Genomic DNA, 26,050 nt, shown 5'->3' on the forward strand with positions numbered 1-26,050 from the left:
AAGATATGGAGGGAGTAAAGGGAAGGGAAAAATGTAATTAAATTATGATCTCAAAAATTTCAAAAGGAGAAAAATGATATGAAGTGTTCCAATTCAGAAAAACTCATTTCAGGGGGAGTATAGGAAGGCAAAATAGGATTGTGAAATTAAGGACCATGTAAGTTGTTCTCTTAATTTAATAAAAATGAAAACATACTTTTAATGTGAAACATACCAGGTCGTGTAACTTAAACTCTTTATTTTACAGAAGAGGGAAAGGTGAATTTGGATGACTTTATTATGGCCATCTCCAAGGACCACAATTTTCCTGCCTATGACGGTAGGTAGAAGATCTGACTTAAAATGAGTTGGAGGAAAAGTAGTTGGGTTGAAAAGAAAAAGATCAAATAGAACGTAGCGAACTTGCTCCCATGGGGCGCGGAGGAGCATGCCTCTGTAGTTCCCACACTTGGAAGGCTGAAGCAGGAGAATGGAGAATTCCAGGCTGAGCTACACACTTGTCTCCAAAGACACAAAACAGAGAGATCACAAGATGAAACAGAGTTAAGGCGAACCAAAACGAAAAGCCTGACTTGAGCTGGGATAGACACTCACTGCCTCTGCTCTGGGATAGACATTTACTGCTGCGGCAACTCTTAGGCAGGCCAGTGCCAGCCCGTAAGAGCTTGCCTCCTCTGGATGACAGAGCTAACTAACTTACTTGTCTTCTTGAGCTGGTGTCTGGGTTTTATAAAGCCCACAGTATTGCACAGAGATCCATAATCCAAGCGATCGCTAGGAGAGCCAACAGATCATTGGCCTCATTGGTTAGGAATTGATTTTCAAGTATCCCTGAGGAACTCGTCTGAACGAAGTGCTGATACTGTTTGCTTTTGTTTTCGGACATTTTGCCGTGTTGACTTTAGGCTCTGATTTACCCACTTAACAGTGGCCCACGCACTCATTTTTAAGTAAATCTAGAGAGTTGTGCAATGGTCACCACAATCCAGTCCAATTTTGTTGTTGTTGTTTGCTTGGCCTTACCTTGTGTATACAGTGTTTTCTTTTTAAAGATTAAATTATGAAATGAAGTACTTTGACTCTTAAACTTGAGTTTATTTCCCCCTCCCCAGTGTACCTGTATGATCTTCTTTCAGTTCTTACTTTTTCTACTTAAAAATCTAAATTTTATTAGCTATCTGAGAGCTCCGTACCATCTGTTTTGATTATTCTCATCTCCCACCAACTCTTCCCAGATCCATCCCACTTCACTACCCACCAACTTTTGTGTCCTTAAAAAAAATACCCTTCAAGACCAATGTGTGTTGGCCAAATATTCTTGGGTGCATAATATTCCACTGGAGCATGGTCACCTCGTTAGAACTACACTCTAGAGAACACTGTGTTGCCATCTCCCAGCAGCTCTCACTTTGTGAATAGCTGGATGGCTAGTGGTGGGATTGTGTGTCCGGCTTGTATCTCCATGCCGGCATCTTGTCTGGCTTGGGTTTGCCGTGTCTGCAGCTGCCCAGTTGTGCCCAGAGATACTGTTTTCTGTAGTCATCCACTGCCTCTGGCTCTTAGACCCTCTTCGTGCCTTCTTTCACAATGATCCCTGAGCCTTGGGAGGAGGGCATATGGTATACACGTTCTATTTAGGGCTGAGTATTCTAAAATCTCTCATCTAGTCTATCTACTTATTGAAAAAAAATTACTTATATGTAAACACACACAGAGTAATATTTGCTTGATTTTTAAAATTAATTTTCCCTCAGTTTTGTTAGATCTTTGAGAATTTAATACAATGTATTTGAATCTCATTTGCCCCCCCTCCCAGATCTACCCCCTTCCCTACTCACCCAACTTTGTGTCCACTTTTAAAAAATGCTCACCAAACTTATTTGATACTGCCATATTCTCGGATGTGTGGCCTTCCACAGGAGTGTGATCAACCAACTTTTCTTTCTTTCTTTTTTTTTTCCCCAACAAGATTTCTCTGTGTAACCCTGGATGTTCTGGAAGTTACTCTATAGACCAGGCTGGCCTCAAACTCAGAGATGTGACTGCTTCTGCCTCCCAATTGCTGGAATGAAAGAAATAGGCACCACCCTGCCTGGCTCAACCCACTTTTAAAGAAAATTGGCACTCCCTTTCTCAGCTCCTATCAATGGTTGGTAGTTCCTTAGTCAAGAGAGGCGCAGAGAATGAGTCTGTGGAATGTTCAGTGCTAAGGGAGTGTCTTTATCATATGCCTCTTCCCGAGGCTCAGGGATGGGGGGGGGTAGAATGAAATAAAGAGCCAGGGGTGGTTTATGCTCACAGGGAGCCAGTGTATTCTGGACACAGCAGAGTGACAGCACATATGAGCTCACGGCACTGGAAACAGCAGACTCGAGGCCTGCTACGAGCTCAAGCTAGACCAAGTCCAAGCAGGGGGAGGGGAGGCAAGCAAGAAACACACACTTGGGAAGCACAGGCAGGCAGACCTCTGTGAGTTCAAGGCCAGCCTGGTCTACACAGGGAGATCCACAACAGTCAGGACTACATAATGTGTAGTCTGTGTCTCAAAGAAGAAAAGAAGGAAGAAAAAAAGGAATTCATACTCCAAAGCTCAAATTTAGCAATTTAAATATAACAGAGGGAAACGCTGCCCACATTAACAAGATACAGATTCCAAGATACGTAGGGTAATTATTTCTAAGTGATCATATTTATTATTACAGAAGATTAAAATAAATGAATTTGCCATGGACCAAACTACATATTCCTACAAGCACGGTCTCAATTATCAGTAAGGATCGAAGATTTTCTGCTTATGTTTTTCCTAGTATGAAGTAAACTGCTGTGGAATTTTAACTTGTCCGATTAAGTGGGATTTTTGCTTCTAAAGATTTTCAGTAGTGATGTTGCCAGCGTGATGAAGTTGGCACTTCTTAGTATAAATGACAGAGCAAAGTAGAGTATTTCTGACTGAGTCTAATACTTAACAGATTTGTAGCATTGAAAAGTTTGAGGCTAGAGATATAGTTCAGTTCGTAGGGCGTTTGCCTAGCACACACATGCCCCTGGGTTCAATCCCCAGCTTCGCAAAAACCATGCATGGTGGTTGAACCTCCAAAGTTCAAGGCTATCCTCAGTTACAAGTTTGAGGCCAGCCTGGGCTACATGAGACCCTGTCCTCAAACTACAATTCTTGAACAAACATAAACTCCTTAAAGCATTCTGACTATGCAGTTACCATGTAAAACGTCTAAAGTGATTTGTAATTTTGCTCAATGTTGGACCTAACAACATTCATCTTAATACTTGTGGGGTTTTTTTTTGTTTGTTTAATGTCTACTTAATTCTAAAATGAACAATTTGGTTTATTTTCAGCATTGAACAGCGCCATTGAAGGCATTAATAAAATTCAGGACAAATATGTTGATTACAGTGATCTAGACACCTTTCTTCAAAATTTCGGACTTTACCTTCCTAAGTCAGAAGTAAATAAGATCAAAGAATTAATTCAAGCTGACGGTAAATGATAAAATTTCACGGAAACTATTTTCACAATAATGACATCATCCCTTTTGTTAGGAAAAGTGTTGAGTCCATCAGGAAAGTTCACAAGTGCAGTTAAGTGCTCAAAATTCTATCCTCTAGAAATAGCCAGTGGTCCCAGTCTTTTCAGATACTTTTCCTGAGGTAAAACTGCAAAGAGAAGGAAAGGATTTTGAGTTTGCTGCGTGACAAGGTAGAAGTCAAAGCACAAAGCGCTGAAAGGGCAAAGAAGCCTCCCTTGTATCAAAGCCCTTGCTTGGCTTACAGGATGGCTTCCCCTTTGGGGGATATCAGTGCCCACGAAACTGAGCTAGGAGATTCCTTGAGGGACAGACAGAGCTGGGATAGTCATGCATGTGGGGTTCTACATGGAAGAATGGCTGGGCTAATAATTACTGATTTCAAGGATACTGCATAAGAATTATTAGAAAATTCTAAGTTATATATATTTAAAGCCTTGATAATAAAAAAGAAGTAGGGAAATATAATTTGTGTAAAACTTATATAGTGGAAATGCAATATTTCTCCAAGCTCTATTAAAGATCCTTTGTTAAATATTCATTAAAAATCCATTTAAAAATATCTGTTACAAAATGATGTTAAAGATGACTTGAATGGGAACATGTCTTATGTTGTTGATGTGCTCCGAGACTGCAAACAGTCAGCTCTTCTATCCAGTGCTCTTCAGCTTCTGGGATGAGCTGGGATCTGGGAATGTTGAAGATGCTATGACCATTAGACCAAGATTGCGATTTCTATAATTTGTTTGTCTAAAGAAATTCTAACAAAATTCAGGCTTTTATGAGCCAAGCCTGATATTTTTATGAATGACCAAAATCCAAGAATAGTTAAAACACCCCTGGACCACATGTGTAGACGCATGTGTGGACTTACTTTTCTCAAAAAGTAGTATAATTATATTAGTCTATGTGAAAGTGGTACAGAAAATGAGAAACCTATAGAGGACAAGATAAACAGCCTCCTGACATGTCCACGAGCATACATGGGCATAAAGAAATGCCAGGTGACATATATTTAAAGTTAAAATATTGTGTACTACTCTGAACAACTTCCTTTTGTGTTTTGAGTTTTGATTCTAAACTGATTTCTAAACATATTTTTTTGTGCTTAGTATTATATGATGGGTATTATTTTATCTTTGCATAATTAGGTATTTGTCATAAAAATTTAACATTTGATAGTATGAAAGAAAATGTTTCTCTTGCTTTTAGGAACAAAACAAGTGAATCTTGAAGAGTTTATTGATACCATGCTGAAAAACACAGAGCCCTTCCCTGAACATTTATGTATGTATGAGTGCTACTCTCACCTTGTGCCTTTTGTGGACCAAATGGTCTGAAAGATTTTAGAGGGTAACAGACTTTTGTAAGAGACTGAAAGAGCTAGTCTTCATGAGGGGTCACTGGGCAATGGATGCCTAACTGTGCTGCTAACTTGAACTGGAATCTTTTTAATACTGAGCCCTAATTCTAGATTCACGTCCATATTCAGGCGATCTGAGAGATATGAGGGTCTTACTTTGACCACTACACTTATGGTAGACAGAACCACACAAATCACATCAATTCAGGGGGAGATTCAAAATGTCCTGTCACTCTTAAGAAAGTGATGCCGCGGGGTTGGGGATTTAGCTCAGTGGTAGATCGCTTGCCTAGAAAGCGCAAGGCCCTGGGTTCGGTTCCGGAAAAAAAAAAAAAAAAAAAAAAAAAAAGAAAGAAAGTGATGCCGCTTAAAATCTGAAAACTAGTCTGCCGAGCTTCTGGTGTCAGCATCCTTTTCAGTGTTCCAACCTACATAATGGCCTCCGAGAACCATAAGCTGTATGCTAAGCTGCCAGTAAACTAATATGAGCTAGTATTAGACACTGTGAAGCTCAATGTAGAGAAAAACACCGCTATAATTCCCTTTTTAACAATATTTGATTACGTGTATGTTTGTGTCTGGGGTGAGGGTTGAGTGTGTGCACATGATCGTGGTTTCGTGTTTGGCCAGAAGCAGAGTTTGGATCCCTTGGAGCTATAGTCACAGGAGTTGTGAGCTGCTGACAAGAGGGCTAGGAACTGAACTCAGGTCCTCTCAAAGAGCAGTACATGCTCCTAACTGATAAGCCACGTCTCCAGTCCCACAACCATCTGCCTTTAACGGAGTGACAGTACCTTAAACATTGTGGCCAAACTAGAGTCACGTTATTTGATGCTTATACATTGAATGATAATGGATTTTAATTAAGAGCTATATTTACCTTATAAATAGGGTTTTCTTTATGTATTGCAGAATGGGTAAAGATGAAGAAATTATTTGTATTATCTAGCTACTTCCTTTTTTTAAAAAAGGATTTTTACCATCATGAAAGTTAAATTTTTCTTGGCACAACCAGGTGGTATATTCTTCATTCCTATATTTAGTTATATTTTCTTTGTAAGCGTTAGTATTATATATTTAGACTTCCTTCTTTTCCAATTTCACCAGATTGTTCAGGGCCTATCTTCTTAGTGGTTCTACAGTCCTTATCTTGTGGACTTCAATCCATTTACCCCTGTACTCTAGATCAGTCTCCGCTCAATTTTACTTTTCTTATCTGACTTAAATTGTCTGATATATGTTTACACAATACGCTAAACTCTCTCTAGCCTTTCTGTAGTTCTTTGGAACCCTGGCAGTGAAACTCCTGACTTTGCATGGGTCTGATTACTACCAGCTTATTCCCTGCCTCTCTGAAACAACAGTTTAAAATCCCTGTTCCCTCCAGCATCCAATCCTATGCCAGCTCCCGCCCATCTAGAGCTACTGGCTCTGCCTTCACATGGACAATAGATTACTCCAATTTTGATCTTGCTAAAGTATTTCCAGTGTCTTCTAAATGTTTCTAGTTTTTCTTTCCACATATAAATACTGGGAATTGTTTTATGTAGGAAGCGAAGCCAGGATTCAACTAAACATTATCTCATGAGGACGAAGGACTGTGCCACTGTGGAGCGAAATGTGGGCTTAGCATCATGTGACTGTCTGACACTCAAAGATGGTGATCTTGGGCTTTAGATGATCAGAAAGAAACTTCCCTAGACTAGTTCTTAGGTAGAGTTCAATCTTTTCATTTAAATTCCTGGAAAAGAGTATCAAAGGGCTGGTTATGGTGACATATACCTTGAGTCCCAGTATTTTTGGAGATGGAAGCAAGTGGATATCTGTAAATTCAAGGCCGGGCTGCTCTACATGGTATCAGGACACCCAGGGCTGTATAACGAGACTATGTCTCAAACAAACAAACAACCCAACCACCCAAAGTAGTAAAGGTTCTTTTAGTCCCAATTTTCAGGTAGAAAGGCTTTGTAAACATTTCAGTTGTGACTAAGACTTACGTGCATGATATCATAACAACTGCAGTTATTGTACTACTCTTACTCATACATAGGGTTTATAGTACACCATTAATTACCCCACGGATTCCCATATTAACTGCATAATGGCTGTAGAAGGGAAAACCAAGGCACAGGGCTTTCCCTCTGTGAGACCTGCTTACTGCCACACATCTGGCACACAGTAGCATTGTGTTTTCAAGTTCTACATCACACCATCCCATGAGCGTGCACACACACACACACACACACACACACACACACACACACACACACACACACAGCTCACATGTCTTACTCATTCTTGTCATTTGGTATTCCCTCCTCCAGCTCAGTATCCAGCTGGGTAGAGCCAGTGGTAACTGTCATTCTCAACCAGTGTCCTCTCGTTGGCCTCAATGCCCTGCCCCTTCTCCCCTCATCTAATTTATCACATTGTTTTGTTTGTTGAGATGAGGTCTTACTATGTTTCCAAGACTGGTCTTAAAACTCTCCAACTTGGGTTCAGGTGGCTTTCCTGCCTTAGTTTCCTGGGTGCTGGTACCTACCCATATACACACAATTAAAAACAGAATCACCAACAGTTTTGAAATGTTTGGGAACTCAGACTTCTATAAATCTAAAATTCAAGGAAAATGACTGTGGTGTTAAGGACTGTACTAAGACCCTTGGGTATGCTGGGAATGCTCTACATTCCCAGTTAGAATGAGAGAGAGAGAGAGAGAGAGAGAGAGAGAGAGAGAGAGAGAGAGAGAGAGAGAGAGAGACTACCTAGGAGTGAGGGCATTGTATTGTTTTTTTTTTTTTTTTTTTTTGGTTCTGTTTTTCGGAGCTGGGGACCGAACCCAGGGCCTTGCGCTTCCTAGGTAAGCGCTCTACCACTGAGCTAAATCCCCAGCCCCGTATTGTTTTTGAAATAGTGCAGAAACTTCTAAGTTATAAATATTTTGTTCTTTTGATACTTGAAAGTTAGATATTCATCTGTGCTATATTTGATGTTTATCTTGATGCCTAAGTCTTTAATGGTTGACTATTTCAAGCAACAGTTAGTTGTGTTACTACCTTGGGTGAATGCACTGTAAAGCTTTTGTTTTTGTCCATGGTTCAGTATTGCCCTCTGCTATTGAAAACCTACAAAATCTCAGCAATGACGAGATGGAAATTTCTCAACTGTGGAACACACTGTCCAGTTTGAATAGTAATTTGAAGAAGGATGAATTCTTAGAGGCAGTGAAATTAGCAAACATTGACGGTGGGTATTCCAAATACTAAATTAAGAGGTATTCTTTTTTTTCCATCTTTATTAAATTGGGTATTATTTACATTTCAAATGTTATTCCCTTTCCCGGTTTCCATGCCAACATCCCCCTAACCCCCCCTCCCATTCTATATGGTTGCTCCCCTTCCTATCCTCTCTCCGTTACCGCCCTCCACCCAACACTCACTTTCACTGGGGGTCCAGCCATGGCAGGACCAAGGGCTTCCCCTTCCACTGGTGCCCTTAGGCTATTTATTGCTACATATGCAGTTGGAGTCCAGGATCAGTCCATGTATAGTCTTTGGGTAGTGGCTTAGTCCCTCGAAGCTCTGGTTGGTTGGCATTGTTGTTCATATGGGGTCTCAAGCCCCTTCAGCTCTTTCAGTTTTTCTCTGGTTCCTTCAATGGGGGTCCTGTTCTCAGTTCAGTGGTTTGCTGCTGCCATTCGCCTATGTATTTGCCATATTCTGGCTGTGTCTCTCAGGAGAGATCTACATCCGGTTCCTGTCAGCCTGCACTTCTTTGCTTCATCCATCTTATCTAATTTGGTGACTGTATATGTATGTGCCACATGTGGGGCAGGCTCTGAATGGGCGTTCCTTCTGTCTCTGTTCTAAACTTTGCCTCCCTATTCCCTCCCAAGGGTATTCTTGTTCCCCCCTTTAAAGAAGGAGTGAAGCATCGGCATTTTGGTCATCCTTCTTGAGTTTCATGCGTTCTGTGCATCTAGGGTAATTCAAGCATTTGGGCTAATAGCCTCTTATCAATGAGTGCATAACATGTGTGCCTTTCTGTGATTGGGTTAGCTCACTCAGGGTGATATTTTCCAGTTCCATCTTTTTGCCTATGAATTTCATGGAGTCATTGTTTTTGATAGCTGAGTAATATTCCATTGTGTAGATGTACCACATTTTTCTGTATCCATTCCTCTGTTGAAGGTCATCTGGGTTCTTTCCAGCTTCTGGCTATTATAAATAAGGCTGCTATGAACATAGTGGAGCATATGTCTTTGCGATATGTTGGAGCATATTTTGGGTATATGCCCAAGAGAGGTATAGCTGGGTCCTCAGGTAGTTCAATGTCCAATTTTCTGAGGAACCTCCAGACTTATTTCCAGAGTGGTTGTACCAGTCTGCAACTCCACCAACAATGGAGGAGTGTTCCTCTTTCTCCACATCCTCGCCAGCATCTGCTGTCACCTGAGTTTTTGACCTTAGCCATTTTCACTGGCGTGAGGTGAAATCTCAGGATTGTTTTGATTTGCATTTCCCTTATGACTAAAGATGTTGAACATTTCTTTAGGTGTTTCTCAGCCATTCGGCATTCCTCAGCTGTGAATTCTTTGTTTAGCTCTGAACCCCATTTTTTAATAGGGTTATTTGTCCCACTGCAGTCTAACTTTTTGAGTTCCTTGTATATTTTGGATATAAGCACTCTATCAGTTGTAGGATTGGTAAAGATCTTTTCCCAATCTGTTGGTTGCCGTTTTGTCCTAACAACAGTGTCCTTTGCCTTCCAGAAACTTTGTAGTTTTATGAGATCCCATTTGTCGATTCTTGATCTTAGAGCATAAGCCATTGGTGTTTTGTTCACGAAATTTTCTCCAGTGCCCATGTGTTCGAGATTCTACCCCAGTTTTTCTTCTATTTGTTTGAGTGTATCTGGTTTGATGTGGAGGTCCTTGATCCACTTGGACTTAAGCTTTGTACAGGGTGATAACAATGGATCAATCTGCATTCTTCTACTTGCTGACCTCCAGTTGAACCAGCACCATTTGCTGAAAATGCTATCTTTTTTCCATTGGATGGTTTTGGCTCCTTTGTCAAAATCAAGTACCCATAGGTGTGTGGGTTCATTTCTGGGTCTTCAGTTCTATTCCACTGGTCTATCTACTGTCTCTGGACCAATACCGTATAGTTTTTAATCACTATTGTTCTGTAATACTGCTTGAGTTCAGGGATAGTGATTCCCCCGAAGTCCTTTTATTGTTGAGGATAGTTTTAGCTATCCTGGGTTTTTTTGTTATTCCAGATGAATTTGCAAATTGTTCTAACTCTCTGAAGAATTGGATTGGTATTTTGATGGGGATTGCATTGAATCTGTAGATCGCTTTTGGTAAAATGGCCATTTTTTACTATATTAATCCTGCCAATCCATGAGCATGGGAGATCTTTCCATCTTCTGAGATCTTCTTCAATTTCTTTCTTCAGAGGCTTGAGGTTCTTATCAAACAGATCTTTCACTTGCTTGGCTAAAGTCACACAGAGGTAATTTATATTATTTGGGACTATAATGAAGGGTGTCATTTCCCTAATTTCTTTCTCGGCTTGTTTCTCTTTTGTGTAGAGGAAGGCTACTGATTTAGTTGAGTTAATTTTATACCCAGCCACTTTGCAGAAGGTGTCTATTAGGTTTAGTAGTTTTCTCGTGGAACTTTTGGATCACTTAATTATACAATCATATCATCTGCAAATAGTGATATTTTGACTTCTTCCTTTCCAATCTGTATCCTTTTGATCTTTTTGTTGTCTGATTGCTCTGGCTAGAACTTTGAGAACTATATTGAATAAGTAGGGAGAGAGTGGACAGCCTTGTCTAGTCCCTGATTTTAGTGGGATTGCTTCAAGTTTCTCTCCATTTAGTTTAATGTTAGCAACTGGTTTGCTGTATATGGCTTTTACTATGTTTAGGTATGGGCCTTGAATTCCTATTCTTTCCAGGACTTTTATCTTGGAGGGGTGTTGAATTTTGTCAAATGCTTTCTCAGCATCTAATGAAATGATCATGTGGTTTTGTTCTTTCAGTTTGTTTATATAATGGATCACGTTGATGGTTTTCCGTATATTAAACCATCCCTGCAGCCTGGGATGAAGCCTACTTGATCCTGGTGGATGATTGTTTTGATGTGCTCTTGGATTCGGTTTGCCAGAATTTTATTGAGTATTTTCGCGTCGATATGCATAAGGGAAATTGGTCTGAAGTTCTCTTTCTTTGTGGGGTCTTTGTGTGGTTTAGGTATAAGAGTAATTGTGGCTTCATAGAAGGAATTCCGTAGTGCTCCATCTGTTTCAATTTTGTGGAATAGTTTGGATAGTATTGGTATGAGGTCTTCTATGAAGGTCTGATAGAATTCTGCACTGAACCCATCTGGACCTGGGCTATTTTTGGTTGGGAGATTTTTAATGACTGCTTCTATTTCTTTAGGAGTTATGGGGTTGTTTAGTTTATCTGTTCCTGATTAACTTCGGTACCTGGTATCTGTCTAGGAAATTGTCCATTTCCTGCAGATTTTCAAGTTTTGTTGAATATAGACTTTTGTAGTAGGATCTGATGATTTTTTGAATTTCCTCTGATTCTGTTGTTATGTCTCCCTTTTCATTTCTGATTTTGTTAATTTGGACACACTGTCTGTGTCCTCTGGTTAGTCTGGCTAAGGGTTTATCTATCTTGTTGATTTTCTCAAAGAACCAACTTTTGGTGCTGTTGATTCTTTCTATGGTCCTTTTTGTTTCTATTTAGCTGATTTCAGCTCTGAGTTTGATTATTTCCTTCCTTCTACTCCTCCTGGGTGTATTTGCTTCTTTTTGTTCTAGAGCTTTTAGGTGTTCTGTCAAACTGCATATATATGCTCTCTCCTGTTTCTTTCTGCAGGCACTCAGAACTATGAGTTTTCCTCTTAGCACAGCTTTCATTGTGTCCCATAAGTTTGGGTATGTTGTACCTTCATTTTCATTAAATTCTAAGAAGTCTTTAATTTCTTCCTTTATTTCTTCCTTGAGCAGGTTATCATTGAGTAGAGCATTGTTCAACTTCCATGTATATGTGGGTGTTCTTTCCTTATTGTTGTTGAAGACCAGCTTAACCCGTGGTGGTCTGATAGGACGCATTGGATTTTTCTTATCTTTCTGTATCTGTTGAGGCCTGTTTTATGACCAGTTATATGGTCAATTTTGGAGAAAGTATTATGAGGTGGTGAGAAGAAGGTTTATCCTTTTGTTTTAGGATAGAATGATCTATAAATATCTGTTAAGTCCATTTGGTTCATGACTTCTCTTAGTCTGTCTATGTCTCTGTTTAATTTCTGTTTCCATGATCTGTCCATTGATGAGAACGGGGTTTTGAAATCTCCTAGTATTATTGTGTGAGGTGCAATGGGTGCTTTGAGCTTTAATAAGGTCTCTTTTATGTATGTAGGTGCACTTGTATTTGGAGCATAGTTTTTTAGGATTGAGAGTTCATCTTGGTGGATTTTTCCTTTGACGAATATAAAGTGTCCTTCCTTATCTTTTTTTGATGACTTTTAGTTGAAAATCGATTTTATTTGATATTAGAATGGCTACTCCAGCTTGCTTCTTCAGACCATTTTCTTGGAAAGTTGTTTTCCAGCCTTTTACTCTGAGATAGTGTCTGTCTTTGTCTCTGAGGTGTCTTTCCTGTAGACAGCAAAATGCTGGGTCCTCATTGCATATCCAGTTTGCTAATCTGTTTCTTTTTATTGGGGAATTGAGTCCATTGATGTTGAGAGATATTATGGAATCGTGATTGTTGTTTCCTGTTATCTTCGCATTTGGAGGTGAAATTATGTTTGTGTGCTTGTCTTCTCTTTGTTTTATTGCAAAACAATTAATTTCTTGCCTTTTCTAGGGTGTAGCTTGCATCCTTTTGTTGAGTTTTACCATTTCTTATCCTTTGTAGAGCTGAACTTGTAGAAAAATATTGTGTAAATTTGGTTTTGTCATGGAATATCATGGTTTCTCCATCTATGTTAATTGTGAGTTTTGCTGGATACAGTAACCTGGGCTGGCATTTGTGTTCTCTTAGGATCTGTATCACATCTGTCCAGGGTCTTCTGGCTTTCATAGTCTTTGGTGAGAAATCTGGTGTAATACTGATAGGTCTGCCTTTATACATTACTTGATCTTTTTCCCTTACTGCTTTTAATATTCTTTCTTTGTTTTGTGCAGTTGGTGTTTTGACTATTATGTGACTGGAGGATTTTCTTTTCTGGTCCAATCTATTTAGAGTTCTGTAGGCTTCTTGTATGTTTATGGGCATCTCTTTCTTTAGGTTAGGGAATTTTTCTTCTGTGATTTTGTTGATGATATTTACTGGTCCTTTGAGCTAGGAGTCTTCACTCTCTTCTATACCTATTATCCTTAGGTTTGATCTTCTCATTGTGTCCTGGATTTCCTGTATGTTTTGTGCCAGTAGCTTTTTCCATTTTACATTATCTTTGACAGTTGTGTCGATGATTTCTATGAAATCTTCTGCTCCTGAGATTCTTTCTTCTATCTCTTGTATTCTGTTGGTGATGCTTGTATCTACGGCTCCTTGTCTCTTCCTTTGGTTTTCTATATCCAGGGTTGTCTCCCTTTGTGCTTTCTTTATTTTTTATATTTCCATTTTCAATTCCTTCACCTGTTTGATTGTGTTTTCCTGTAATTCTTTCAGGGGTTTCTGTGTTTCCTCTCTAAGGGCTTCTACTTGTTAACTTGTGTTTTCCTGCATTTTCTAAAAAAAGATCTTTATGTCTTTCTTAAAGTCCTCCATCATCATGATCAAATGTGATTTTAAGTCTAGATCTTGCTTTTCTGGTGTCTTTGGGTATTCAGTGTTTGCTTTGGTTGGAGAATTGGTCTCCGATGATGCGATGTAGTCTTGGTTTCTGTTGCTTGGGTTCCTGTGCTTGCCTCTCGCCATGAGATTGTCTCTGGTGTTACCTTGTTCTGCTATTTCTAGCAGTGGCTTTACAGTCTTATAGGCCTGTGTGTCTGGCGTGCTGTAGACATGTTTTCCTGTTTTCTTTCAGCCAGATATGGGAACAGAGCCTTCTTCTTTGAGGCATGTAGTCCTTCCTGTCTACTGGTCTTCATGTGTTTCTGTTGGCGTGTGTCCTGAGTCCACCAAGCAGGTCACTTGGAGCAGAAAAGTTGGTGTTACTTCTGGTCTTGGGCCTGAAGTCACTCCTCGGGGCTGGGTTTCAGCTCTCCGTGAGGGCAGTAACCAGAAGGGACTCCAGGTATTCTTTTAGTGTCCACCTTTAGTGATAGTAAGACAAACACATGGGATATGGGATCTCACTGTGAGTTCAACGTGTGTTTTTCCTCATGCCTAGGAGTTTTCTTCTTTCTTTCTTTTCTTTTCTTTTTTGGGTACGAAAAAAAGCTACCTATGTATTTTCATGAGGGAAACATCTAATCAAGAATTTTGTCTATTTAAAATGTTTTCTGGCTAATAAGTATTTTGAGTTCATGATTTATTTTAGACAATATAGATCTCTTATTCAATGTCTGACTTATGGCGAGTGGTTGCTTGTTCCCTGCTCCTGTGCATGGTGTGTTTGGGTGTCTGTGTGTCCATCTGTCTCTTCCTTGCTCTGGTTATTGTTGCCCTGACAGACCATTCGATTTTGATGCAGTTCTATTTGTCTCCTTTTTTTTTTTTTTTTTTTTTTTGGGTAGGCTGTGCTTTTGGGTTTATATCCAAGAACATGCTGCCTAGACGAGATGTTATGGGAGCATTTCCCGTCCCCACCCCCACCCCCAGTAGATTCATGTGGGGAGCCTTGGAATCTTCATGGCCAGCAGTGGGAATAGTAACCAGCAAGCAAGAAGGCAGTTTAGCTCAGTAGTCAACGCTGGTTCAAACTTCTGGTGCCTGACCTGAAGTCATTTATTTTTGGTATATTTAAGCACAGCAGAGTTTGGTGAAAGCTACTTTGGTGATAATTAACTCAGTACTGTGCACACAACACAGTGGACGTAGATCTCCTTAGAATGAAGTAAGTAAAGATCAGACAGGACAACATCAGTACTCTGTCAAGTCCACAATGATAGGCTCTGTCGACTGACTAAGGCAAATGTATTTACCATAAGGGTCTGGGGAGGAGTTCAGTGCCACAAAAGTGTCTAGTCACACAGTTAGTGCAAATGTATCCAGGCTACAAAGAACATCATCTCCAGCCTTCTGGTTGGATAACAGGTATTGCAGTCCTTCCCCTGAAGAAGCAAGCACAAGTGCTTTGCATTCTGGGTTCCCCCAGTGCTTATCCAAGAGAACAAGGACCTCTATGCCTCCTACAGATTCCAATCTCAATGGGGTGGCGTGCCTAACAGTTCAAATGATGAGACATGGATTTAGGAAGTATAAAGGAAGCTCATATAATCTGGCTGTTCTATATAAAACATCAACATCTTTATTTTATTTCAACACCTTCAGATTGTATAGTGTGTTACCAGTGAGAACAGATGGGGAGATTGGGAGATTTGAGAGCTATTTGAGGCACGGTGTGTCATGACTCGTGCATGTCATCCCAGCATATTCGGATGGTTGAAGAAGGAAGATTTAGAAGGCCAGCCAGGGTTGCATAGTGAGCTCAAGCCAGCATGTATTACTTAGCAAGACCCTGTTTAAAGAAATGAATTATCTGTTTAAATTTCATGGCAACATCTTCTTATTACGCTAGGATGGCTGACAGATTGAGGTAGAAGCGAAGTCTTTGTGGGTAGGCCTCTGAATATCTCTATAAGAATCAGGCACCTGCACTGCAGTGTTGGGATCTAATTCTATTATTTAGTTCCTAGTAATCAAGTGCTAATTTAAACAACATATGCTACCTATTGAAACCTGTAAAGCAGGGTTTTGGCCATGTGGGGATGTGACTTGCTGGCAGTCACACTTTCTTCTGGCATGTGGTCATCAGCTATGGTAATTCTAAATCTCTGGACTAAGCTTCTACGATGGTGGCTAGGAAGCAAAATTCTTCTCCATATTTGTCTCTTGATTTGTACTCTGATAGTTATATCTTCTTGCATCAATATGAAAGGGTGTTAGCATGAAACTCAAGAAGGATGACCAAAATGCGACTGCTTCACTCTTTCTTTAAAAGGGGAACAAGAATACCCTTGGGAGGGAATAGGGAGGCAAAGTTTAGAACAGAGGCTGAAGGAACACCCATTCAGAGCCTGCCCCACATGTGGCCCATACATATACAGCCACCAAACTAGATAAGATGGATGAAGCAAAGAAGTGCAGGCTGACAGGAACCAGATGTAGATCTCTCCTGAGAGACACAGCCAGAATATGGCAAATACATAGGCGAATGCCAGCAGCGAACAGGACCCCTATTGTCAGAGAAAGGGCTGAAAGAGCTTGAAGGGGCTTGAGACCCCATATGAACAACAATGCCAACCAACCAGAGCTTCCAGGGACTAAGCCACTATCCAAAGACTATACATGGACTGACCCTGAGCTCCAACCTCATAGGTAGCAATGAATAGCCTAGTAAGGGCACCAGTGGAAGGGGAAGCCCTTGGTCCTGCCAAGACTGAACCCCCAGAGAACAGGATTGTTAGGGGGCGGGCGGTAATGGGGGAAGGATGGGGAGGGGAACACCCATATAGGAGAAGAGGGGCAGGGGTTGGGGGGATGTTGGCCTGGAAACTGGGAAAGGGAATAACAATTGTAATGTAAATAGGAAATACCAAATTTAATAAAGATGGAGAAAAATAAAATAAAATAAATAAATAAAAAGAAAGGGTGTTAGTATTTGTCGGACTTTATGGTCAAAGAACTGTGTGTCTGCCACAGAACTTTCTTCTTCAGACGAAGCCTAAGCTAAGGCTGAGATCCACTTCCTATTTTTATTTAGGAGTCTAGCTGCATATTAGAAGACTGCGGGCTGTATGGTTTCTCTTAATTGATGGAATTCTGTACTCTTTTCACTCCGTAAATCAACCTGTTACTTAAAAAGAGTCATTCTTAAACATACACCAGCCAATCACGTTTTTTATAGATTGCTTCACTGTCTCTGACTTTTGTTTAGTGAGGGTAATCTATTTTTTTTTCTCACAAAAGGTGACAAAGTACAATTGGAAGAATTTTCAAAAGCAGTGAAGGACTTGCGTGACTCCTACAGGTTAAAAGGTAACTACGGGTTTGGGGTGTGGTGGGGGAGATGGCTCTGGAGATGAAGCAGTCCCTTGTAAGCCTGGGAATCTGAGTTTGGATCTTTAGAACCCACATACAGGCCAGGAGGGTATGGCATTTGCCTGTGATTCTAATTCTCAGAAGGCAGGCCTGGGACAGACTGAATGGTTAGCTACACTGGCCATATTGATGAACTCTGATCTCAGTGGAGCCAGTGAAGAGTGACTGAGGAAGACCCTTATTGTCAACCTTGCCATATACACATGCACACCTGAACCCCCACACATGCATATCCCACACATGGGGGCACACATGCAAAGGAGGAAGAGGGAGAGGTTGAGGAGGAGGAGGTGGAGAGAGAACAAAAAGGACAAAGAAAAGAAAGAAAAGAAAGAAAGGAAGAAAAGGAAGGAAGGAAGGAGGGAGAGAAGGAGGATGAAGAGGAGGATGGGGAGGGGGAAGAGGGGAGGGGAATGGAAGAAAGAAAAGGAAGAAAGAAAGGAAGAAAAATAAAGAATGAAAGAAGGAGGGAGGAGAAGAAAGAAGAGGAGGGGAAGGAAATAAAGAAAGGAAGGAAAAGAAGGACGTAAGGAGGGAGGATGAGGAGAAGGAAGAGGAGGACGGGGAGCAGGAGCTGTGTATAATAATGTGCACTGAGGTCCTGGGTTCAATCTCCTAGTGATAATTAAGAAAGAGAAGTGAAGGTAAGTAAGTTGATTATTTGAGGCTGTTGAAACTGATTATTATTATTATTATTATTATTATTTCATTTCTAGTTAACATATTTGCATTTTTCTTATAGAAGGCAGGCGAAGCTTAGCTTGATCAGAAGTTGGCAGCTTCGATTAGGAAAGAAGTCTATTGAAAGATCTCTTAAATTCCATCTTCCCTTCCGGGGCTCTGTGGAAAATCACTTGCTTTTCTTTTAGATTTGTTTTATACGCTTGCGCATCATGTACGTGTCTGTTACTCTTGGCAGTCTGAAGAGTGTGTTGGGTCGTCTGGAAGTAGACTTATATAGATGGTTGTGAATCGCTATGTGGGTGCTTGGAACTGAACTTCGGTCCTCTATAAAAGCAGCCAGTGCTCTTAACTGTTGAGCCATCTCTCTTGCCCCTCTGTTAGTGATTTTTAAACTTTTCTAGGTATACGTTTTTTAATATAAATTTTCACGGTATTGGGAGCATGTCATAACTTTATGTATAATTTTGAAATTAGAGGGCAGGGCTCAGAAAGACTGTTGTTCAGGACTGATAACATCTTATAAGATGGGGAAAAGGGTAAATGAAGTCATGGAGAGCTAATGGTAGTTGTGCACCTGAATCTGAGAGATGGCCACAGTGGTTAGGAAGACGGCATTGCCACCCAGTACAGAATAAGGCTGAAACTTCTAGGAAGAGTTATCAAGGGCAAGAAAGAGTCAGGATAGTAGAGCCAAGTGTGCTATCTTTAGGAAAACCTATTTGGAAGTGTGGTGGCATATGGGAACTCGGCTTCCAGAACATTTCCTCCATAACCAACTTCCTCTATAGCTAGACTATTTATGGGAGAGCTTGGAAGTACCCAGAGAATAGTGTAAATTTCTATGCTTTCCTTAAGTATGCACACACAAAGGTTTAAAAATTATCATTATGATGGTGATGACGAAGATGATGACGACGACAACGATGATGACAATGACGGTATGTATGATGAATGTGTATTGGCACATACATGTTACAATGTGTGTGGAGGTCAGAGGACAACTTTCAGGCACTGGTTCTCTCCTTCCACTGGGGTTCCAGGGATTTAACTGTGTTTTTCTTCAGGCTTATGCAGCAAATGGCATCACCCACTAAACTGTCTTTGAGACCCTGATCTCAGAACTTAATAACAATTAACCACAGACCACACAGACAAAAGTCTGTTTTTGAAACCAGAGATCAGTTCAGCTGTCAACTCTCTTTTTCATATCTCTTTCTAGAGTTGCAGAAAATAGTTTCAATTCTTGATTCGCTTGAAGGTGAGAAGATACCTGCGAACAACTTGGAAGATTTCTTAAGGAGTCTTGGGATTACATCATTTAAAGATGAAGTGGAAGAAATCCTTCAGTCAGACATTGTTTCTGGTAGGCATTTGGACCATTCTTAGGGTTTAAACAGTTTGTTGGTTTGTTTCATTATGTTGTTGTCTCCTTGTCCTTTTTCTCCCCCCTCCCCCTCCTCTTCCCCTTCTCCCTCCCCTTCCCCCTTCCTCCCTCCTCTTCTGTCTGTAGAAGGATGTACAAGGGTGTTCTTGTCTAGAGACGTTTGGTTATGTTTCTAAGAATATTATCTTTGAACAGGAGCTTTTCCTTAAAGATCTCTTTTGCTGCTAAAAGAATTCTTCCAAGAATCAAGCCTTAATTTTTAACAGCCTTGCTAATATCTTTCTGCTCACAGATGCCTTGTTTTTCTCAGTGAAGAATGGCTTGAGAATTCAAACTGAGTAGAAATTCTACTTTGCCACTTCGAGCCAAGTGAAGTTTTAGGCCTTTCTTGATACTGTCATTCCATTTCAGGCCAAATTGGAACTGTGTCTGTAGCCTTGTACAGGTTCAGGCAAGCGATAATGGTTGGCAACAAATTCAAACGTACTTTAAAAAAAAAGCGTTTTGAAATGTAATTAAAAATGTTTAGTTTGCTCTTAGTTTTTGAAGATTATCATGCCTAGGAATTCCAATTTTCATGTCTCTCCCCCTCTCTCTCTTTCTCTAGAAGACAACATGGCGAGTGTTAAAGAGTGTATAGAAGCTTTGAAAGACACTGCGAAGTTTTCTAACTTCACCGGTAAGAGCTTTTTGGCAAAACTGTTAAGGCCCCTCAGGATCAGTCAGAGGTCATTTAGTCAAGCATCGTCCTTAATGCTCAGTTTCCTCAGTATTTGTTGTGGTTGGTCCCCTCTAAAATTCATGCTGGAATTTAATCCAAATGCGTGTGAGGAGAGAGAACTAGACTGGTAATGGTGCTAAGAGGTGGGGTCTTGGGAGCTGATTAAGATTTGAGAGGGTCCTCAAGGGGGAGTTCTCTGGGTTGACTGAATCCTGGTGGTTCAGGCAGCTTTGGTGGTTGTGCCCATCTCTTGGACCCCTGTTGTTTTCTAAATATTTCCAGCTGTGCCTTGATTTCCCCTTGATATGATTGTTGCTTGGGAGGTAAATTTAAACTTGGTGTTGTGGTTCCGCTGCTGCCCCATGCTTGTTCCTTCTACTTTAGTTTATTGGAGCTAGGGAATGAGGTCTTTAGTAGAGGGCTTAACAGTTCCTCAGTGCATTAGAAGAACGGGACCCCCATTGAAGGAATCAGAGAAAGGACTGAAAGAGTTTGAAGGGGCTTGAGACCCCATATGAACAACAATGCCAACCAACCAGAGCTTCCAGGGACTAAGCCACTACCCAAAGACTGACCCTGGGCTCCAACCTCATAGGTAGCAATGAATAGCCTAGTAAGAGCACCAGTGGAAGGGGAAGCCCTTGGTCCTGCCAAGACTGAACCCCCAATGAACATGATTGTTGGGGGGAGGGCAGTAATGTGGGGAGGATGGGGAGGGGAACACCCATATAGAAGGGGAGGGAGAGGGGTTAGAGGGATGTTGGCCCAGAAACCGGGAAGGGGAATAACAATCGAAATGTAAATAAGAAATACTCAAGTTAATAAAGATAAAAAAAAGAAGCCAAGTTCTAAAATCTTGCATATATTGGTTTAAAAATCAAAATCAAATAACTTACACGAATAGGGTAAGGAGTAGAGGAAAAAATAATCTATTAAATATAGTTATTTTTACATAAGATTTAAATTATATATCATCTCTTTCAATAAATTACCAGGGAAGCCACGATTGGATGTATATTTTTGATGTAGGAGCTCTTTCTGTTTTAATGCCTGCCTGTCTTTCTCCTTCTCTCTTTCTGTCTCTCTCTTAATTACAGGAGATTATTGGCTGTAGGTTTCCTAGTCCAAATGTTTCCTAAGCATGAGGTAATTAGAATGGTCTTCATGATATGTGAATTTAGCTTCCTGGAGCAAGGGATATAGGCAAAGAAGGAAGGCAGAAAGGGAAGATCTTGGCTTCAGAGGATGCTTGGGGGATGAAGGGAACTTTTTTCTTTTTCTTTTTTTCGGAGCTGGGGACCGAACCCAGGGCCTTGTGCTTGCTAGGCAAGCGCTCTACTGCTGAGCTAAATCCCCAACTCCCGAAGGGAACTTTTAAACTGAAAAAGCTATATATTTGATATATATATATAAATTATATATACGCACATATATAAGTTTATATATATATACATATATATATATATATCATCTAAATCCTAGGCTTTACAAGTTTAAAACTTAAACGAGGGTTTTAAGTATATGTCCATTCTGGGTTACATAGCGAGCCTCTGAAAGAAAAAAAAAAAACAAAATAAAAATGGGTCTAGTTACCATGATCTAAAGATGTGCACAAAAGATGGTTGGCTTGAAGAAGACCATCGGAGTGGAGAGGGATCGCTGTACTTACATGGCTACGTGTGGTTAGCGAGAGCCGTCCTAGGAAATGCAGATCTAAAAGAGGTTATTGATTATCTCTGTGTGCTCAAAAAACTTAGATCCACAAACTGAATACTATATTGAAACATGCTGTATGTATACTGTATGTGCATGTCATTGGCACATTTTCCTGTACTTGTAGCATTGAAGGAGGCCATTGAAATGCTGGATTCTATCAAAGGAAGTACTGATAAAGAGCAGTACCTGAAGGAGCTGGAAGATCTAGAGGGTGAGTTGATTAAACTGACAGCCAGCAACTTGTAATTAACATTTATTTCACTTCTTCAAAATTAAGGGAACTTATCCATGGGCTTTCAGTTCTAATGGTTAACATTACTGCTTTTCTAATTTTCTCTAAAGGTAATTTTTAATTATGTCTACGTGCTTGCCTCTGTGTTTGGGTATGTGTATGTGAGTGTAGGTTCTGGAGGAGACCGATGGCTTTGCATCCACTTCTATTTGGAACCATAGGAAATTGTGAGCTGCCCCATTAGAATAGACCCGAGATGCTCTGTAAGAGCCTCTGAGCCATCTCTTCAGCCCCATTTCTAAATGTTTATTCGAGGACTTCGAGTTATTTTACCAGATACCAATTATTCTTAATAATTCCCAAATAATGGCAAGAACACATTGGAACACTAGCATTGATTAGGTTTCAGACGATGTATTGACAGATTAAATTTTTTAAAGGATATATTTATTTTACACGTATGAGTGTTTTGTATGCATGTATGTGTGTGCATCATGTGCATGTCTGGTGCCTGAAGAGGCCACAAGAGGGTATTGAAATCTGGAAGTGGTATTCTAGATGGTTAAGAGACACTTGGTGTGTTCTAGGAATTGAACCTGGGTTCTCTGCAAGAGCAGCCAGTGTTCTTAACCACTGAGCATCTCTCTAGAGAGCCTATGTGAGCCCATGAGCCAGATTAGTAACTGTATCTTAGATTGTTTCTGTATGTTGTTGAGTGGCTTCAAACTCATGTTTCTTTCTATGTAAATCTCATTACACATTAATACATTTTTGTGTGTATTTTAGATAACATTCGTGCTGTGGTATTAAAGAGCACTGGTCATCTCCCTCTTCTCTTCTCCCTTTCTCTTTCCTTCTCTCCTGCTCTTTCTCCCCCCACTTCTTTGTAACAGGCCATTAGGTAAAGTATCGTTGAGTAAGTATGTCTGCTTTTGTCACCAGTTCTGTTATTGTTTACCTGATCATCTACAGGGCACTTAATTATATTTTAAAAGATATTTACTGCCTTTGAATAGAATTTTAGCAAAAAAGACAGTTAAAATTGTCCCAAGGATTGGCCAGCCAAGTTGCTCAGTGGGTAGAGATGTATGACTGCCAGAGGCTTGTGCCTAACCGCCCACAGTTTTCTGAAGGTATGTTTCGCAGTCCATAACAGTTTTATTGCTAGGACCAATGAGGAAGGACTATATCTTGGGAGCAGAGGCAAGAGTTGTACACAAAGCATCCTCATCCTGTAGTACATATGGCAACAACACTGCAGTCAGATAGACATCTGGACCAACATGTTAATAGTGCTGAGGTCCAGAAATCCCAGAGTTATCTACAAAATTGTCCAACTCTACATTTTGGAAAAAAATATATTTTAAGTAAAGTTAGTTCTTCAACCCCAGACAAATTTTAAGGTAATAATGATTTATCTGTGTTCTAACTGCCTTTCGTTTCAAGTAATACCCTGATATTTGTGAGTTATATAATTTTTTTTAAAATTGCAGTCAGACCCATTTATACAAGTAGAGTGGAGTTGGGGAGATTGCTCCATAGTTAGAATACTGGCTGTTCTTAGGGACCCGGGTTCAATTCCCAGCACCCACATGGCAGCTCACAAATGTTTGCACATAATTCCAGTTCAGGGGATCTGATGCACTCTTCAGTCCCTGGGTACACATGTGTTCACAGACATACACAGACAAACATCTATCCATATAAAATAATAAAATATTAGAAAATGGAATGACTTGTTTTCTATTGTCTATTCCCGGAATGGGCCTTTGTTTCAGTTTGCTTCTCCGTAGGAGAGATGTGGGCTAGATAAGCTAAGTGCAAATGGACACAAGAAAAGCTCCAGACTCAGCAGCTAGGTAGAGAGAGGAAGAGAAAAGGAGAGGGTGAGTTGTCTTAGTTAGGGCTTTACTGCTGTGAGCAGACACCGTGACCAAGGCAAGTCTTATGAAGGACAACATTTAATTGGGGATGGCTCACAGGTTCAGAGGGTCAGTCCGTTATCATCAAGGTGGGAGCATGGCGGCATCCAGGCAGGCATGGTGCAGGCAGAGCTGAGAGTTCTACATCTTCATCTGAAGGCTGCTATTGGAAGACTTTCAGGCAGCTAGGAGGAGGGTCTTAAAGGCCACACCCACAGTGACACACCTACTCCCACAAGGCCACACCTACTCTAATGGGACCACACCTTCTAGTAGTGCCATTCTGTGGGCAGAGCATATGCAAATCCATCACAGTGAGAAAGAGAGAAAGGGGAAGGAGGGGGTGAGAGGGACTAAGTTCAGAGTAATAAGTAAACACTTGATTGAATAGATGCTAGGAAAGCAGAGGGACCTTTTATGTTAGGGACTTTCATGTTTAGGGAGCACGGAGGAAGCTAGAAAACGAGGACATGATTGTGTGAGAAGGGAGTAGCCATCCTTGTCCAATGTTGTCAGGAGATAATATCCCCTTACGTTATCCCTTGTTTCCTGTCAAAGCAGGTAAGATCAAACTGTTCTTCCTTTCACTGTTTCACTGTATTTTCAGGTTTAAGAAAAGAAATGTTGCCTTTAAACCTGAAATTACCAACAGTAAGCGGTGAGTATGAACCTTCTAAATCTGTATGTATGTATGTATGTATGTATATATGTATGTATGTATGTATGTAAGTATGTATGTATGTCTATATATTTCATACAGCAAGAGATTTTTAGGCTGCCGTTGTCCAATGCTGATGTATTTCTAATGTATGTCACCCAAGCATTTCTTTGCTTTTCATAATTTCCCGTTCCATCCATCTTCCTGAAAATGTCATGCGTCCATTTTTTTCTTTACAACCACATAGAATCCCATAATATATAAGCAGCGCATAGTCTTTATCCATGGACATCTAGGCTGGCTCCATCGCTTAGCTGTTGTGAATAAGGGAGCAGCAAGCATAAGAAGCCAGTATCTCTGTGGTAGGGCTTAGAGGGCTTTGGGCATCCGTGCAGGAGAGGTACAGCAGTCACAGAGCTGTTATCCTTCAGTTTCCTGAGAAACTTCCAGACCGTTTTCCACAGTGCGTTTGCGGTAATTCTGTAGCGTTACTGTGTACCACTTATTTTTCAGACTCTACTACTTTGGCTGAATTGGTTCACCTCTTCCCCACTACAAATTCCATGCTTTACCCCTCCTCATTCACATATTTTGTTACTTGGAATATTCTTCTCTGACCCATTGTGGTCACCTTGTTCGCTGGTGAGCGTGCATCCTTGGAGACACCTCCCCCTCACCCAGTAGCTCGCAGCAGTCTCCTTTGTCACGTGCTCTTACCAGCTCATTTCTGTTTCAGAGTACTTGTTCCGTGTAAATGTTTTGCATTATTAGATGAACGTTATTGCCTCTTATTTGCCAAGAATTGCCATTGACCAAGGGGCAATTGTAGCTCTAGAATGCAGTGAAATCCTGGTTCTTATCTTACTGGTAAGAATGACTAGTGTTTATGAGCTAATTAAATTTGGTATGCCAGATATTGTTTTGGATCTTTCATAATTTTAAATATTCACTGAATGAATGATGTACTCTCTCTCTCTCTCTCTAGCCCCACTGTTTATCAGACTTGCATCTGTATTTATTCTGTAGTCAGAGTACTTATCACAATTTAAATTGCTTCGGTTTGCTCTTGGTTCCGTGCGTTCACATACCCCATTTACTTGGTATGGGTTCCTGTTGGATCAACTTACCCTCCCTCACCCCCGCAGCTTGGCTCAGATGCTGTGTTCCATTTCATAGAGCTCTATCCTGAGTTTATTGGTCATTAATGAAGTGGGAGGGTTAATCTGAGATTGATCTTGTGTTCGCTTTTCTCACAGCACCAATTATGTGGTAGACTCTAACTTTGTGTGCAGAGATGACAGAGTCATTCTGTCTTGTTAAGGACTTTACAGGAAGTTCTTTGAGAAGAAGGCTTGCTTTTTCAACATTGTCTCTCCGTAGCTATAAAATGAATGCTTGTGAGAATGATGTAGGTGGCGTTCTCCTGCAAGTGACTTTTGTGAAGGCTCGAACTGTTTTGTGTACCTTCAGAGTGTGAAATGCGAGGAACTTCATTTCGAGGTTAAAAGAGAAATGATATAGAGGAAAAAACTAAGAACACAGATGCTTTAAAATATATCTTATATATTCAATTCTGTAAGATCAATAA

The 26,050-nt window shown here is 40.5% G+C and overlaps 1 protein-coding gene across 8 annotated transcripts in view; it reads left to right on the forward strand.

The window, feature by feature from the left end:
* The window catches only part of Efcab3 (EF-hand calcium binding domain 3), a 492,651-nt gene that overhangs the window by 71,469 nt on the left and 395,132 nt on the right, over positions 1 to 26,050 (forward strand). For 7 of the 8 annotated variants that reach the window (XM_039086129.2, XM_039086123.2, XM_039086125.2 and 4 more), the window contains exons 13-21: positions 248 to 319; positions 3,355 to 3,498; positions 4,755 to 4,829; positions 8,008 to 8,151; positions 17,014 to 17,082; positions 19,049 to 19,192; positions 19,821 to 19,892; positions 21,775 to 21,861; positions 24,412 to 24,462. In XM_039086129.2, the coding sequence (XP_038942057.1) occupies positions 248 to 319; positions 3,355 to 3,498; positions 4,755 to 4,829; positions 8,008 to 8,151; positions 17,014 to 17,082; positions 19,049 to 19,192; positions 19,821 to 19,892; positions 21,775 to 21,861; positions 24,412 to 24,462 (858 nt within the window). Of the gene's footprint in view, positions 1 to 247; positions 320 to 3,354; positions 3,499 to 4,754; positions 4,830 to 6,458; positions 6,619 to 8,007; positions 8,152 to 17,013; positions 17,083 to 19,048; positions 19,193 to 19,820; positions 19,893 to 21,774; positions 21,862 to 24,411; positions 24,463 to 26,050 lie in introns of those variants that run through there. The other variant, XM_039086130.2, reaches the window with a different exon arrangement.

This window comes from Rattus norvegicus, chromosome 10 (assembly GCF_036323735.1).
Source record: "Rattus norvegicus strain BN/NHsdMcwi chromosome 10, GRCr8, whole genome shotgun sequence".
Lineage (NCBI taxonomy): Eukaryota > Metazoa > Chordata > Mammalia > Rodentia > Muridae > Rattus > Rattus norvegicus.